The sequence below is a fragment of the Podarcis muralis genome, chromosome 11, assembly GCF_964188315.1.
Source record: "Podarcis muralis chromosome 11, rPodMur119.hap1.1, whole genome shotgun sequence".
In the NCBI taxonomy this organism is placed as follows: Eukaryota; Metazoa; Chordata; class Lepidosauria; order Squamata; family Lacertidae; genus Podarcis; species Podarcis muralis.
The window spans coordinates 44,296,717-44,312,019 of NC_135665.1; the positions used below are offsets into that span (position 1 = coordinate 44,296,717).

Consider the following 15,303-nt stretch of genomic DNA (forward strand, 5'->3'; position numbering starts at 1 on the left):
GAGACATACATAAGAGTAAGGAAGGCTTCCTTACTCCTGCCTCTGCAGGGAAGTTTCCCCCCACCCCTCAAATTCATATAAGGCCAGTGCTAGGGAGAAAGCTGTCCTCCCTGTCTGCCTGCCCTCCCCTCCAAAGCAAGACCAGAGTTCAGATCCTTCTATTGTCTTTCACCACCCAACGTGAAAAGACAAGACCTCATTTCTAGGAGTTCAGGGCAAGATAAGGCCAGCAAAAGAGAATCTGAATGATGCCAGTCCCAGTTGTGTTTTGGCTCTCATTTATTTGCACCAAAGTGCAGCTGCAACAGCCATAATAGGATTCGTTACACTTCTTCCACAGGTCTGCATTCAATGAAAGAAACTACCATCACCGCTCCCCCCCCCTTTTTTTTTTTTACAAAAGGACACGGACCACCTGTTATGTAGTGCAAGGTTTCCTTGTAACAGATGCACCTGACAATCTTGGTGTATGGATGCCCTATGTCCCACCTTTGGCGATACCCATTTCAGCATACATTGACACACCCTGACGGATTCACTTGCCATATGTCACAATATACAATGTGAGTGGCAGCTTGCAAAGAAAAACCTCTGTGCATGACTTTCCGCTGGAGATGCTCCTGCACTACCGAGTTTTAAATTGCTCTCTCCATATGTAGGCTGTGCACACGTTACAGGCTTAAAGTACAGCGAGGACATTCTTTTTCTCAATTCCGATTTAAGGCAATTTATGAGGAAACGCATGAAAACACAGTATTTAATAAGAAATGACAGGGCAGATACAGATTGTGGCCAATGTGTGTACACCACTTACTAAACTGGCAGCGGGAGTGCACTGGATTCAGAGTAAACAGGAGTGTGTATACAACCTAAACTATTGTATTTTGGCTCAAAGGAAACTTTGATCCATGCAGGTCCATGGAATCTAGCCCTGCAATACTTAATTTTAAAAATGAAAAGTCCTGGGGGCCCTAATCTTGCTGTAGCAACACATCAAACCATTGGAGTGGGAAGGCCTTCCAACTAACCAAGATACAGAGTGGACTTGTATCTTACACCGGGGGTTACATTCCCTGCACAAACAACCTTACTTTCTGGGGCTGGCGTGAGGTCTCATGGGGCCATCCGAGATCTTGCAATGGCCTCCAGTGCCTGGGAGAAAAGGTAAGCAAGGTGAAGAGCTTTCACACTCTTTCTGCCCTGATAAAACCAGATGTGGAAAGAGCTTTTAGGCTCTTTTTAGGCCTTTCATGCACTTAATTTGTGCCATTTCAACTGGCCAGGCACCAAGTGCATAAAGTTGGAGACTTCAACTCCCTTGATATCTGTTGGAACTCAAACTCAATGATGTAAGGTTCAATCAACTATTCAATTGTCTTGCAGTCTGCCCTACCACCTTATCCTGCTGAACTGTGTAGATCAGGTAGCTGCAAGCCATCAAATCTCAACTAATCAAGCAATGCCCATGAGCACTTGAACCACCACAAAGAGATGCTCAGTGATGCTTAAGGCACTGGTCCTGTGTGAGAACACTTGGGAATCGCTGGGCTCCTAAGACTTACATCTGAGCAAACCTGCCTAGTTTTGGGTTGGGCTGAGTTGGGAAAGGTTCAGCCAAGGGCAACCAAAATGGTCTATGAGATGGAGAGAGTCCCTTAAGGAAAAAGGGTTGGCGGCCCGTGTTTTGTTAGCCCAAAAATGGAAAATGACCGAGGTCCCAACCGAAGAAGAATGGCAACTTAAACTATGGAAATATGCGCAGCTTGCAGATATAACATAGAATAAGAGCACAAGAAGAACATTCATTTAAAGGAGGTTGGAAAATGTTTATTGAATATATGGGGGGGAATTGTGTACACTTGAAAACGTTGGCAGCATTAAGATAAATTCAGCAGTGTAAATACCTGTAAGTTTTGATGGAAGTAATAATGGAATACTGAATGGTTTAGTTTATATAAATTATACAGCAATTTATGCTATACAAAATGAACCATGGAAAGAGAAGAAGGGAAGTCATTGATTGAGGTTGTTTAAATGTATATTCTCAATTGTAAAACAGAAAATTAAAAAAAAAAAATTTAAAAAAGGAAGAAGGGTTGCAGAGTTTGGGACTTTTCAGTTTAGAAAAAAGGCATGTGAGAAGTGACATGATAGATGTTTATAAAACTATGCACGGCACAGAAAAAGTGGGCCGGGAAACAGGTTTCTCCTTCCTTCATAGCACTAGAACTTGTGGACGTCCAACGAAGCTGAATGTGGGAAGATTCAGGACAGATAAAAGAAAGGACTTCTTCATGCAGCGCATAGTCCAGCTACGGAACATGATCCAGTGATGGCCACCAAATTGGATGGCATTAAAAGAGGCTTAGACAAATTCATGGAGGAGAGGGCTATCAATGCAATGTTGTATCTCCACAGCTGGAGGTAGAAATGCTTCCCAATGCATTGCTGGAAACCATGGGAGGGTTTGTGATCTGCTTGGCCACTGTGAGAATCGGCCATGTGCCGGATCCAGCAGCCAACTCCTAGGGGCCCAGGTCCCTTCAGCTCTCCAGTAAAATATTTGAGGGGGCCGGCCCCCTCCAAAGCTGATGGCCATTGCCATTCAAATTGTGTGTGCTCGCGCGCCATGTCATGTGATCAATTATTGGGACGGAGCTTACCTGGGCTCCCCAATATTTTATCCCAGTTGGCACCCCTGACCAGCAGGCTACTCTTGTGAAAACGCGTGGTGGTGGAGGAGGAAATGGGTGTTTTGCACATGTTCAGAGGCACCCTCCAATCTCTAGGGGTGAGGGAACTAGGGCAGACTGAGCCCTGGGGACAAGTGAATTCTCAATAGTCTCGCCTCCTGTCCCTGGAGAATTCACCCGAAGCAACTCCCCGCTCGTCGGTTGGCCGCGGCGCCAATGCCTGGCGAAAGGGCGCACTTTGGCGCGTGGGCTCCGCGCGGCGGCCTCGGCGGCGGCTGGGTCTAATCCCAGAGGGGAGAGGAGGGGAGAGGGCTGGGCTGGGCTCCCTTGTTGCCAGGCTGGAGCGTGCCAAGGCGAAGGCGCCACCTCTGGCGCTCAATCGGCCGCCGGCCCGCCTCCCCTCGGCTCTCTCCTCCCCAGAGAGGCGGCCAGGCTCCCCTCGAAGGGCGGCTCAGATCGAGCCCAGCCAGCCGGCCAAGCGAGTGCCATGCAAAGCCGCGGCGGCAGGCAGGCCTGCGGCAGCCTGTGCCCCAACAGGGTGCAGGATCTGGCCGAGCGGCTGGGCAAAAAGCCGGGCAGTAAAGCAGAGAGAAAGGTGCGTTTGTTGGAAGGAGAAGGCGAGGCTGCGAAGCCCGACCGACCAGCCTCTCGCCATCTGCTCTTGGCAGAAATAAACGCCGGGGGGCACCTGTCTCCCTGCCTGCAGCAACCGTTCTGCGGCGGGAAACAGCGTCGCCCAGCGGTTAGAGCAAGCGCATTTCCCCAGCCCCCGGCCAGGAAAAAAGGCAATTCCAATATGCAACCATCGCTAGAAGATGGGGACTAATAGCCGGGAAAGAAGTGTCTCTGAGCACGTGCAGAGCTCTCTGCGTGCAGAACAACCAGTTGCCATCTGAAGTTAGGTGAAGGTGTTTCTACTGCAAAGGGCACAATTTTCAGGGAAAACTAAGCCCCGGCACCTTTTGTTTTAGATGCCCTGTCCACATAAGGTTGCCCTTACCGGTACTTTTACCCAGTAGTAAGGATTCAAAGGGTTATTCCGACCTAGCCCTCTGCATGTTTACTCGGAAGTAAGTCCCCCCCAGTGGCGCTTCACTTTCTCTAAAGTAAATGTGCCCAGAAGAGAAACCTTGAAACCTTAATGCTGTTGTTTGTGATTGTTTGCCGGCAGGTGCCACGGAATAGCAACCTCAGATGCAACCCAATAGCCATTTATAACGACCCACCTCCGGATTCTGTAGATCTAGGTGAGTGCGTTTTTTTTTTAAAAAAGTCCATTTAACTACCCTCTTTCGTATCGCAGTTCGTGGTGTAATGCAGGGGAAGCGCAAGAGAACACTGCTCGGAACTTGCCTCTCTTCCAGCAGGGAAAATGCTGGGGCATCATAATAATTAATGTGGGGGGGGGGGGGGGCTTGTTCTGACACATGAATGAGGTGATACTGTGATGGGAAGAAAGGAAAAAAAATCCTCCCTAAAGCAGTGCTGGGATAGGAGACCAGCCTCTCCTATCCAGTGGCCCAGTGTCGCAATGCGAATTAAACACTTTGACACTCCTCTGCTGATCAGCAGACTATCAGGGGAATGTCTAAATATGTGTGTCTGCCTGACTGAATATGGGCTTGTGGGGTGTGAGGTTAAGTGAACAATTCTATATGTGAGTCCCATTGAGTTCAATGAAGATTTCTCCTAGGGAAGTAGGTATACAAATGCAGCCAAGAATGGGAACCAGCACAGCAGACAATTTTCCAGCGTGTTGCTCCTTTCTACTCACCCTGCCCTGGCTCAGTCCCACCCTCCCAGGGAGTATCAAACCTAGCCAATAGGTCAAAGCAGGTTTGCTACTTACTAGGAAAAATTTTCAGGTGCAGATGATATGTTCAGTAGGCACAGTCAAGAGACGGGGGAAATGATCAGGCAGAGGCTGCCTACTTCTTTCCTTTTCTTTGATGGCGTATCGGCTTAATGCCAGTCAGTAACTCTTCTGTGCAAGGTTGTTTGCATTTTGAATTAAAAGCTAAAGATTTGTGTTTCAGCTGACTGTGGGTGGTATTTCACCTGGTTTCCCGCAAAGTAGACTCACTGAAATGAATGGACATGACCCATTAATCCCAACAGTTCTTCTCGGAGTAAAAGTTAGTTGACTACCACCTATTCGCTCGGAAGTAAGCATCCAGGGTTCAATGGAAACTACCTGTCGGCTTGCGGTGACTATGATCCTAATAGATTAAACAGTGTGCTTTGTACCCTTATTGTATGTGCGTGCGTACAGAGACAGAGCTGTCTGCTTTTTTGAACTCTCTTGGGGGCGTGGCTAGGGGAGCCGCCCTAATGACCTCCTGCACTTTAGATTTTACAGCTACCGCAGGTGCCTTGCTTGAGAAGAGACCACTACTAAGGTTACTCCTTTAGCAATTTGTATTTCACAGAATCGTAGAACTGGAAGGGACCGCCAAAGGTCATCTAGTCCCAGGAATCGACACAACCAGAGGACTGGTTAATCTGGAATGAAATATTTCACACACCCCCACACACAGGATTTGCGTTTCTATACTGACAAATCTAACATGATTTTCTTGCATTTAAAAAAAAAACTTCCCAGTCTCCTACCCTTTTAAATAAACACAGATCTGCCTCCCCTCCCCCCACCTTTTAGCGTTGTCGACCATCGATTGGCAAGACTTAGCCGACTGCACGGGCGTCTTTCAGCAGGAAGTTTCTAGAGGCGCTGCAACAACCCAGCAGGTAGTTGACAACCGTCGCCCCCTCATCCTCTTTGGTCTTTATTGACACGCTTCCCAGACCTGGGCCCGAAGCAGACGTGATGCTGTTCACTCCATTATGCGTGATGACACCTCCCCTTTTAAGGTCGAGGTTGATCCGGATCGGGGCTATGATGGGGGAAAGAACTAGCAGCGCTGCCTCAAGACACTTTGCAAGGAGAAAATGCTCCCAGGCCCAATTCCACATGAAGAAGCCAACCGGTCTGGCAGTGGCATCATCTCTGATAGCGTCCTCTATCCCACATGGTGGCAGCAGGCCAGCCTGTGAGGCACTACCCCCTGACCCGCCCCAGGCAGCGTGTGCCACCCTAAGGGTGCCCCTTCACAACAGTAGGGCACCAAACTTTCATGGTTCACACGACCAAAGGCGAACCTCCCTAGATTGCGCCTAAAGGGATTTATTTGGGCGCAAGTACCTCCCTTCCTGTATGGTTCATGGATGAAAGCACACTAGAATTAGGATCTTTTTTAAAAAGGAGAGAGAGAGAAGCGGGAAACCTCAGTTAACGGAAATGGCGCTGTTTATAGTGGGTCCGGGGTATAGTTGAAGCGCATTCAAATAACATGACTTGCCTCAAAGAATCCTGCTAACTGACGTTTTCCCTTCACAGAGCTACAGTTCCCTGTCAAACTACAGTTCCCAGGATTCTTTGGGATGGGGGACCAATGTGCGTTGAATGTGCTTTAAGTGTATCGTGTGGATCCGTAGTGCAGCTGCTTCCCTTGTTTTCCAGTGCTTTGCAATAAATGCCGGTTGCGGCACAGGACCCGTCCGAGACATAAGCGCTGCCTTTCTTTGCAATGATGCTGCTACCTTTGGCAAGGGACGCGGACGAAGTCACTCCCGCTCCGCATCATTTTTATTATTTATTTTTTGTGATAGGCTAAGAAGTAACGTCCCTTGAATAAAAGGGACGTTTCTTTCCTTCTGAATAAAAGCGAGCATGATTGCGCGGTTGGGCAGTTTTATCTGGGAAGAAATCTGAGCCCCCACCCCAAAGAAAATAGCCACCAGACTATGTAATGTTTCAAAGCACTTTGGATGCAGCCCACAAAAAGAGCAGAAGCTAGCTCATCTCTTTCAATGAATGAATCTTTATTTGCATCAGCCACCAGCCATAGCAATAAAACAAAATGCAGTATGTAGAGGATAAAGGTAAAAAGTTAAACTTTTGAAGATCGCAACCCAGAAACCGGTTAAATCTGCTTAAGGACCTTTTGCAAACCCAAATTGACTGTCGGTTTAAGCGGTTGATGGGTTCTTATACTGCTAGGAATCTCCTCCTCTTTGAAGCCACGCAAGGGGCGTGGCTAGTATGTCCCACCTGAAAAACTATACAGTTCAGGGTTAATTTTTGCCCGGGACTAGCGGAATGCCCCGCTCAAATGAATCTGATTGGCTGGTGAGGCTAGCCAATGAGAGTGCGCTAAGAGACGTAAAGGGAAGCCCCGGTGGCGAAGCGTGAGCTTGGGTTTTCCAGCTTGTTTCTTACCCTGAACATTTCGGCAGGGATTGCTGCTCTCGCATCTCCTCCTTAGGCGCCCCTGCGTAGATAGCGCCTCTTGCTTTCTCCTTTTGCCATGGCAGTCCAAGCTTGCCGGCTCCACTGTTCAGCATGGCCAGTGGATTTTCAGGTGCGTTTTATTAAGTGCGTACACTGAAACTTGCCGAAGAATGAGCAGCGAGCAGGAACTGAGAATCGAGAAGGGTTTTTTCCCCCCTAACTGCCTCGTTCCTTTTGTATATTTCAGAGCCCGTGCTTGCAACCCGAGCCAGAGTTTGATTTCCAGGAGTTTCGCGATGCCGTGGATAACTTCATATCCGGCAAGTATGCTCTGAGTCCAGTTTAAAACTGCGCCTGTCAAAGAGGAAAGGGCAATCTTAGGACGAACGCTTAGTGTGGGGACACCTGGATTAAAAACCGGTTAAAACTTTTGGGTTTCTGCATCCTGCACGGGTCTATTCAGAAGTAAACAGTGTATTTATTGGGGGGGGGGGTTTGGTCTTTTAAAAACACTTTTACCCAGTTAATCTGGGAATCCTTCTTGATTGATAAATATCTTTAAATCAGCTAAGGACTATAATCCTATTTAGTTCACAAAATACTTTTGCTCATTGATTAGACTAAGACTTAAACTAGGCATGATGAGAGATCTGTGATTGGATATGTTTTGCCCTCTAATGAAATAGCAAATTTAGGACACAGGAGAAAACTTAATTAGGAAAATGGTGAGAGAGGGAAGAGACTAAACTTCACTTTCTCAGTACCATGTTTCCAGTCAGATCTCATATAACCTTTCACCTATTGGAAATTCAAAACAAATTAGCTGGAGATCAGATCTCTCAATGCCACAGCTAGTTTGATCCTCAATGTGGGTTTGTGTTTAAAGCTTTTAAACCCCTAGGCTGTAAACCTATACATCTCCACCTTGAAGGAAACAAAGCTGAACACAATGGAACTTATTTTTAAGTAAATACGTGTCAAATTTCTGTTAGACAGCATTTTTAGGTATTTATTTAGAAAAGCATTTCTATACCATCTTATCATAAAATATAAGGGTGGTATGTGGTGTTAAAACATAAAACACAATAAAAATTAAAATGCAGGTGATAATTAAGGTGACTGACTAATGAGATTTGCTTTAAAGCACAGGCGGGCAGTCTTCAGCCTCCAATGAAAAAGGCTGCTCTTGTTTATTTCAAAAGGTTCAACTACGGTAGATGAGATGTTGGATAGCCATAATCAGAATCTGCCATGATTTGTATCAAAGTTAAAAGCAGCTGCAGGGAGTATGGAGACTGGTTTGGAACTGCAGCTTGTTCCCTGTCAAACCCCACCAAAGCTGCTATTTACTGTGGGAGGGGAAGGACAGGTTAAGGGAAATAATTAAAGCCCTCAGCCCAGCACACCACTCTTCCATGCAAGGGTCCTAATTGGTCTTTCAAAAAGCAAAGCAGATCTTAAACTACTTCATGTTTTGTTTGCTGTTCATCTGAACTTCAAAGTCACAATTCATTGTGCCAAAAGCACCTTGTGTTTGACCTGTGCATGTCAAATAAGGAGTCAATCAGCTGTATCACTTGTTTCTTATTGGTCTCCCTAGATCCATCCTCTCTGATGCCACCTCTGCTGGACTGCGCTGATTTCCCTTTCCCTGTGGATGATGGAAGATCCTTCAGCCCTTGCTTTCGTCAGCCTGCAGAGGACGATTCTGCCTCTCAGATGAATGCAGAAAACATCTCTTCCACTGAGCAGTACTGGAAAGACTTAGCAAATCAGAACCAGAAAGCTCTAGGGGATGCACTTGTGGAAAACAACCAGGTATAAAAATAAAATGAATATGGGGAAAGAAAGTTACTCTGAAGCCAGCCTGACTGGTTTCTTTGCAGGAAGCCACTTAGGACAATGACATGGATTTAAGTTGGAACAGTACACTGAGATGAAACATACTTACCGTAAATGAAAGCAAGTTGCATTGGTTTCAGTGACACTTGTGTCTAAAGAAAAACCTGAATATGAATAGCTTAGTAAATGACTTGCAGACTGAGATGTTCATTTGCAATTCTTAAATTATTTTGGATTGGCTCTACCGCAGTGTTGCAAACTTACTTACGCTAGTAAATTTCATTTTACTCAATGGAGCGTCCTTTTGAGTAAAACACACAGAGTTGTGGCATTTCTTCACAGAAGGCTCCAGGGTTTCCTTTAGCTTTCAATAAAATGTAAACAAATCCACCATCCATTATACCAAATGGAAGCAATAGTTGCTTTAATCACAGCTGTTCCCGGTAAAGTGGACTTCACATCACAGATTCAAATTCTATTGAATCCGGTAAGGTGTAAATTATGCATTCAAGGAGGCCAGTAGGAAAATGATTTTTCTGTTCACTTTGGCTGGGTTTTCCCCTCTGTAAAATTGCATTTTGCAGGACTTGCTAAGATTGTTGGAAATTATCACCTAAACATTCTACAGTTGTGGCTTTTGAGATGTACTTGCAAAGTTAAATGAGTGGGGTGCTGTATAAGAATGAGAGGAGCATATTGACAAAAAAATATACATTTAAACTTTCCTCTAAGTTCAGATCTGAATACAGCCCACTAGCCTTTACAGTGGCCCACCAGAGGCCTGTTCAAGAAACCTTTTGACATCTGCTTGCCAGTACACAAACATTCCCAGCAGCATTCCTTAACCTGGTGCCCTCCAGATGTTTTGGACTGTAATCCCCATTAGCCCCAGCCAGCATGGCCAATGATCAGGGATGGTGGGAGTTGTAATCCAACTTCTGGAGGGCACCAGATTGGGAGAAGGCAGATCACTCTTTGTACTCCGGTGACTTTCAGAACTTCATCTCCTGTTCATCTCCCAACAGCTCCAAGTGACATTGACCCAAAAGCAGGAGGAAATTGCCTCCCTGAAGGAAAGAAATATCCAACTGAAGGAACTGGCCAGCCAAGCGAAGCAGCTTGCCTCTGTGCTGGATGTAAGTACTGGAATGTCTTTCTCAATTTGGAATCTTTTTTGGCAGTTGTCCCTGCTGATCTGGATGTCCTGCTCATGTTGCATGGGGAGAATGGAACCTCTGTCTCTCCACTTGCCCAAGGGCACATTCATCTCCCCACAGGGTACCAAATAAGGTTCAGGAGCTGAACCCTGGTCATTCTATGGTGCTGTAAATCCCAGTGGGTAACTATGTCAGATCCACAATCCTATATCCTTCAGGAGTATGAGGGTTTTCAGCAGTTTATTCTGTAGGGGGTGCTGTTGGTTTAAAAAACATTAGACTTGTTGATTCCCACCCCCTTCCAGGTTGGCATACACTCATGCACTGAATGATTTAGAGAGCTTGATATCTTTGTTTCTTGGCAGAAGCTGATGATCCCACAGTGCAAAGACAGCGCAGACCTCTCCCTTGCCAATGGCCCTAACAAGAGGAGCCTCAAGCAGGTGACCATCGCTGAGCAAGAGGAGGAGGAGATGGAAGTGAACGAAATTTTGCGGGAAATATCAGACAGATGCAATGCAGCCTTGCAGTCTGCTGATGACAAGAGAAGCCCAAAGCGCCCTCGGGGAGAGAACGAAACAATCCACATGTATGGTGCTTTCCAGGGCTTGCAGACATGCAGCAGCCACAGTTCCCTGGACCTCCGTGGCAGTGAACTTGAGGAAGGGGTGTCCTTCACGACAGCCATCAATGAGCATTGTAACATTAGGACGCTGGCCTTCCCCCAAGGCAATGCGTTTCTGGTCAGGACAGCCACTGGGGGTCACAAGTTTAGATGGGTTCCCAGGTGATGAAAGAAGGATGCAATCAGCCGACTACACTTGCCTCTCTTTCCAGTGACTTCCTGCCAAAGAACTGCTCACCTTCCTGCGTAGTGCTGCTTCCACCAAGGCATTTCAGGTGGGGTCTACTGCTGACAGCTGACTGATGTCAACCAGAGTTGCTAATATTTAGCTGGAAGCCCAGACATCTGTTTAAAATAGACAAACACAGAGCACTCTCTCTACACACCCACCCACCCTTTAAGTAAGCTGATGCCAAACTTCTTGTTACTAATCACATTTTCTGTTTTGGATTCCTGGCCCATGATTGCACTCCAGAGAGCCAGTGTGGTGTAGTGGTTAAGAGCGGGAGTCTCGTAATCTGGTGAACCAGGTTTGCGTCCTCGCTCCTCCACATGTAGCTTCTGGGTGACCTTGGGCTAGTCACACTTCTGTGAAATTTGTCAGCCTCACTCACCTCACAGAGTGTATGTTGTGGGGGGGGGGAGGGAAAGGAGGTTGTTAGCCGCTTTGAGACGCCTTAGGGTACTGATAAAGCGGGATATCAAATCCAAACTCCTCTTCTTCTCCATGATTGGAAGCCATGTCCTGTAGACTTCTGTAACATATTCACTAATCCTTGCTTGATGACAGATGGGCCATCCAACCTCAGCGCAAAAACTTCCAGTTAAAGAGAGTCCACCACCTTCCAAGGGAGCCCATTCCACTGTCTTGCTGTCAGAAAGTTCTTCTAAAGCTTAGCTGGAATCTCCTTTCTTGTAACTTGAATCCATTGGCTCCAGAGGGTAGGACCTGGCGAGAGGTGACTGTTTGATGAGAACTTGGAACGGACTCCCTTGGAAGGTGCTGAACTCTTTTTTATTGGAAGGCCATCTGTCATGGATGCTTTAGCTGAGATTCCTGCATTGCAGGGGGTTGGACTAGATGACCCTCAGGGCCCCTTCCAACTCTACAATTCTGTGATGACATTTTGATGAGAATTCTCTCCCCGCTGCCGCCTGACCATCTACTTGTTGGAAATCGATGGTTTAACAGGCGCTACCTTGTTTCCTTTTCAGTGTCCCAAAGCTACTTAGGAAGACTTAACGATTTTCACTGTCTTTGCCTAAAATAGAGAAAATAGTTGATTTAATGTAAAAAGATCTTCCTCTGTTTTCAATGTTCAGGTGTGAGTGCCCTTACTTATATAGTCAAAACAATACCATCCATGCACAAGATGGAGATATCGGCAGGCTCTAGAGAACCCCAATGTCTGTAGAATGAAAAATGAAAATCATCCTATGCATGTTTAATCTACTCAGAAATGAGCCCCACTGAGCTCTATGGGACTTGCTTGTAGGAGTGTGTGTGTGTGTGTGTGTGTGTGTGTGTGTGTGTGTGTGTGTGTGTGTTTGGCAGGGTGGTGGTGGTTGTAGCTTCAAGGTAAGCAACCATGCTGCAGAGGTTGTAGAAACCGGAAGAGAGCTAGGGTCCTTCCTCTTGCCCCCTCCCTTTCCCTCAGACGCCTACTGTGCCACAAATGGCTTGCTTTGGTGTGTATATATAGGCATGTAAGCAGAGATATTCCCCCCCCCCCCTTGTAAACTAGCCACATCGATAGACTTATTTGCAAGGCTGCTTGATGCCTAACTCTGCTAGATGCTGCTTATAATGCACTCTAAGTCATCTTCTGTATGTGTGTGTGTGTATGTATGTGTGTATATATATATATATATATATATATATATATATATATATATGCTGTAATGGTTGGGAGAATGTTCTGCATGCACAATTTCCTTCTAAGTTAACACCACAACCAGAAGCATTGAAGTACATGACCCCCTCCTCCATTTTCTTCAAAAGGTCCCTTGAGTAGACCCAGCAGCCTATCTAAATTGGGGGGTAGGGTTTGAAGAAGCCAATTTCTGATTTAGAAAGGGTGAGACTGCAGTGCTGCTATTGCTTTGAGGTATGCAGGTAGAGGGTTGGGTGTCCTCAGGGAAGTCTATGAAGGATCACCATACAAGAACTTCTCTGGTGACTAGCAAAATTTGAAGGTTTTAATGGAGAAAACAGAGGAGGGATCTTTTTCAGTCTAATAATGTTACTAATACAGTCCATTGAGACTTCTAAACAGTCATGATAAGTTTTGTGGATCCAGACTATATACTTATTATTATTATTACTGTTGTTATTGGAACAAATGCTCTTGGTTTAAGTGGCATCTGTATAAAATTTTGCTACCCACATTCTTTCAAACTTACCATTGAAAAATACTAAATCCAGGCATACCTTTTTGTGTGGAGCTAAGATGTTTGAATATAATTTTTATAATACCCAAAAGTTTACAAAACCAGGCTTTGTACACTGATATCTGTAGAGTCTGCATTCCCACCCCCACCTAGAATTCCAGTGATGCTTTTGTGTCCATTATGGCTTTTGATTTCATTGTTTTTATTTCTGTGCAAGTGCTGGTGCTCATCTGAGCGAAAAGTGTAACTAGCCTGGTGACCCACTGCCTCTATACTTCCTCAGCTTGATTTGAACCAGGAATGATAAATATTTCTGAGTGGTATTCAGCTAAGTTTTATTCAGAGCAGACCTATTGAGATTAATGCACCTAATTTAGGCCTCATCTGCTCTAAACATGTATAGCAGTATCATACCCCTTTAAATAGCCATGGCTTCCCACAAAGAATCATGGGAAGGGTAGGTTGTTTTCCATTTCTCTTTTAATAAAAGGCTTTTATTTTCAACAAAATATAAACAGAACATTAAGTTCCCCCAGCTCCACCCCCGGAACAGAAGATTAGGGTGTCAGATTTTGCCATAAATCTGTGTGCACAAGTCGGTGGGTGCCAGTCTTCCGAGTGTTCATTCAAATATTTTATAAACAGGTACTGTGCCATATGTCAGTAAAGTCGTCCGTATTGGATTTGTTGTTCAGGACATGTAACCTTTTTGTCAGTTTTTCAGATAAGGCAATAGTCCACACATTCTGTCACATATCGTGTGATATGCAGGTGCCCAAGTCCTTTCTATAAGAAGTTGTGCCACCACCAGGAGAAAAGAGATGAGTTCCTTATAAAGTAAATTGAGCTGATCTTCTTTAAATAGTGTTAATAAACCCAGGCTTGGATAACGTTGTACAACTCTACGATTCTAGGCTGATTTGTAATGTTGCTCATTTCCACATGACCACCACAAACCAACTGCCTTATATCCTCTCCCACATGTTGGTGAAGTTGTTTTGTCTGTGCAACCGAATCTCAAAGGTCTTAAATACCCTCTATAAACCATGTAAAATCTCCGCTTTACATGGTTAGTTTTATTACTGAAAACACTGCTGCAACACTCATATAGCTGTGCCCTAGTATGAAATGGCTCCCACTCAGTTCACTTTGCTTAAATAAGTTGGGGCTATTTTCTTCGCTCGCACTCTTTCCCATGGTGTCATATTGGTCCTGCTTTTGCAGTTAGACTATACGGCTTGTGTTTGCTTCCAAGTCTAATCTATGGAGAAATAGCCAAAGTGGGAATATACAAACACAAACATGACCATTAGCTTGTATTAGGTATTGCCTTTAATGCTTTGTAGGAGGCTTGAGTGCAGCATTCTTCGTAATGTTCTGTTACCTTTTGTTGGATTTGGCTCTTTTCCTTAAGCTGATCACAAGTCACTGGCATCTCACCTACTTTTATTTCACTATTTTCTCAGAAGTCTTTTTTTAAAATGAAGAAGCAGGGCACGTTCGGCCAACCTCGAAGAAAAGGCTCAAACCATTTTGAGGTGACTTCATAACGTTAAAAGCAAGATCTCCCTTCATTTGTTCCACACATCAATTTAAACTTGGTCATGTGCTGCTGTTTACATTTTCAGGACGTTTTTAGCAGGTAGCTGAAGGCAGGGAGGTCAAGAAGTGTAGCAGTTTTCTGCAATGCTGTAGTAGGTGTACCAAATACAGCCATCCGCTGTCTCTCCTTGCACCAGACACCTGTTCAAACTCTTGTCAGCTAATGCCTACTTATTTGCAATATTTACTTCACACTCTCTTAAACAAAATCTTGGGGGGAAATCAGAAACTGTAATTTCCCTCAAGTTTATTCACACAGCTGGATCCATTTAAAGAAATAATCAGCATTAACCTGGTGGCCTAGTTGTCATGAAGTTAGAAAATGTTTTTTTAACCTTTAATCAGGAGGTCACTAAATTAAAACCTCTTTGGCGGTCGTTGACCCGGCTTTTTCCTTCTCAGGTCTGCTCAAACTGCTATTACTTTGGCTACTTGCAATCCCGCCCCCCCCAGCTGAATTACCATATCTAGAAACTTTGGTACAATGGTAGCTGTCGAAAGCCCTGAAGCGCCAAGCCAACTGTGGCCATTTTAGTTTATTGCTTATTTCCTTATTATTACAGCTATATCACACATCTCCCACCCTCTCCAAGAACTCAAGGTGGAGTACATGGTTCTCCCCATCTTATCCTCCCAACAACCCTGTGAGGTAGGTTAAGTTGAGGGACAGCAACTGGCCCAAGGTCACCCAGGGAGCTTGAAGGG

At 45.3% G+C, this 15,303-nt stretch overlaps 1 protein-coding gene across 1 annotated transcript; it reads left to right on the top strand.

Annotated features, from left to right (window-relative positions):
- The first annotated feature begins 3,015 nt into the window (after positions 1–3,015).
- On the top strand, positions 3,016–15,028 carry MCIDAS (multiciliate differentiation and DNA synthesis associated cell cycle protein). Its single transcript, XM_077935894.1, has 7 exons — positions 3,016–3,288; positions 3,865–3,940; positions 5,350–5,438; positions 7,229–7,305; positions 8,451–8,799; positions 9,849–9,959; positions 10,346–15,028. The coding sequence occupies exons 1-7, from the start codon at positions 3,181–3,183 to the stop codon at positions 10,769–10,771; spliced, it is 1,236 nt and encodes a 411-aa protein (XP_077792020.1). The 5' UTR covers positions 3,016–3,180; the 3' UTR covers positions 10,772–15,028.
- The last annotated feature ends 275 nt before the right edge of the window (positions 15,029–15,303 follow it).

Excerpts from the sequence above, each read along its gene's own strand:
- MCIDAS (XM_077935894.1), top strand. The coding sequence starts at position 3,181 with ATGCAAAGCCGCGGCGGCAGGCAGGCCTGCGGCAGCCTGTGCCCCAAC. Across the intron at positions 7,306-8,450 it reads GATAACTTCATATCCGGCAA|ATGTTTTGTTTGCTGTTCAT; the intron begins GTATGCTCTGAG and ends TTAAACTACTTC. Across the intron at positions 8,800-9,848 it reads CACTTGTGGAAAACAACCAG|CTCCAAGTGACATTGACCCA; the intron begins GTATAAAAATAA and ends ATCTCCCAACAG.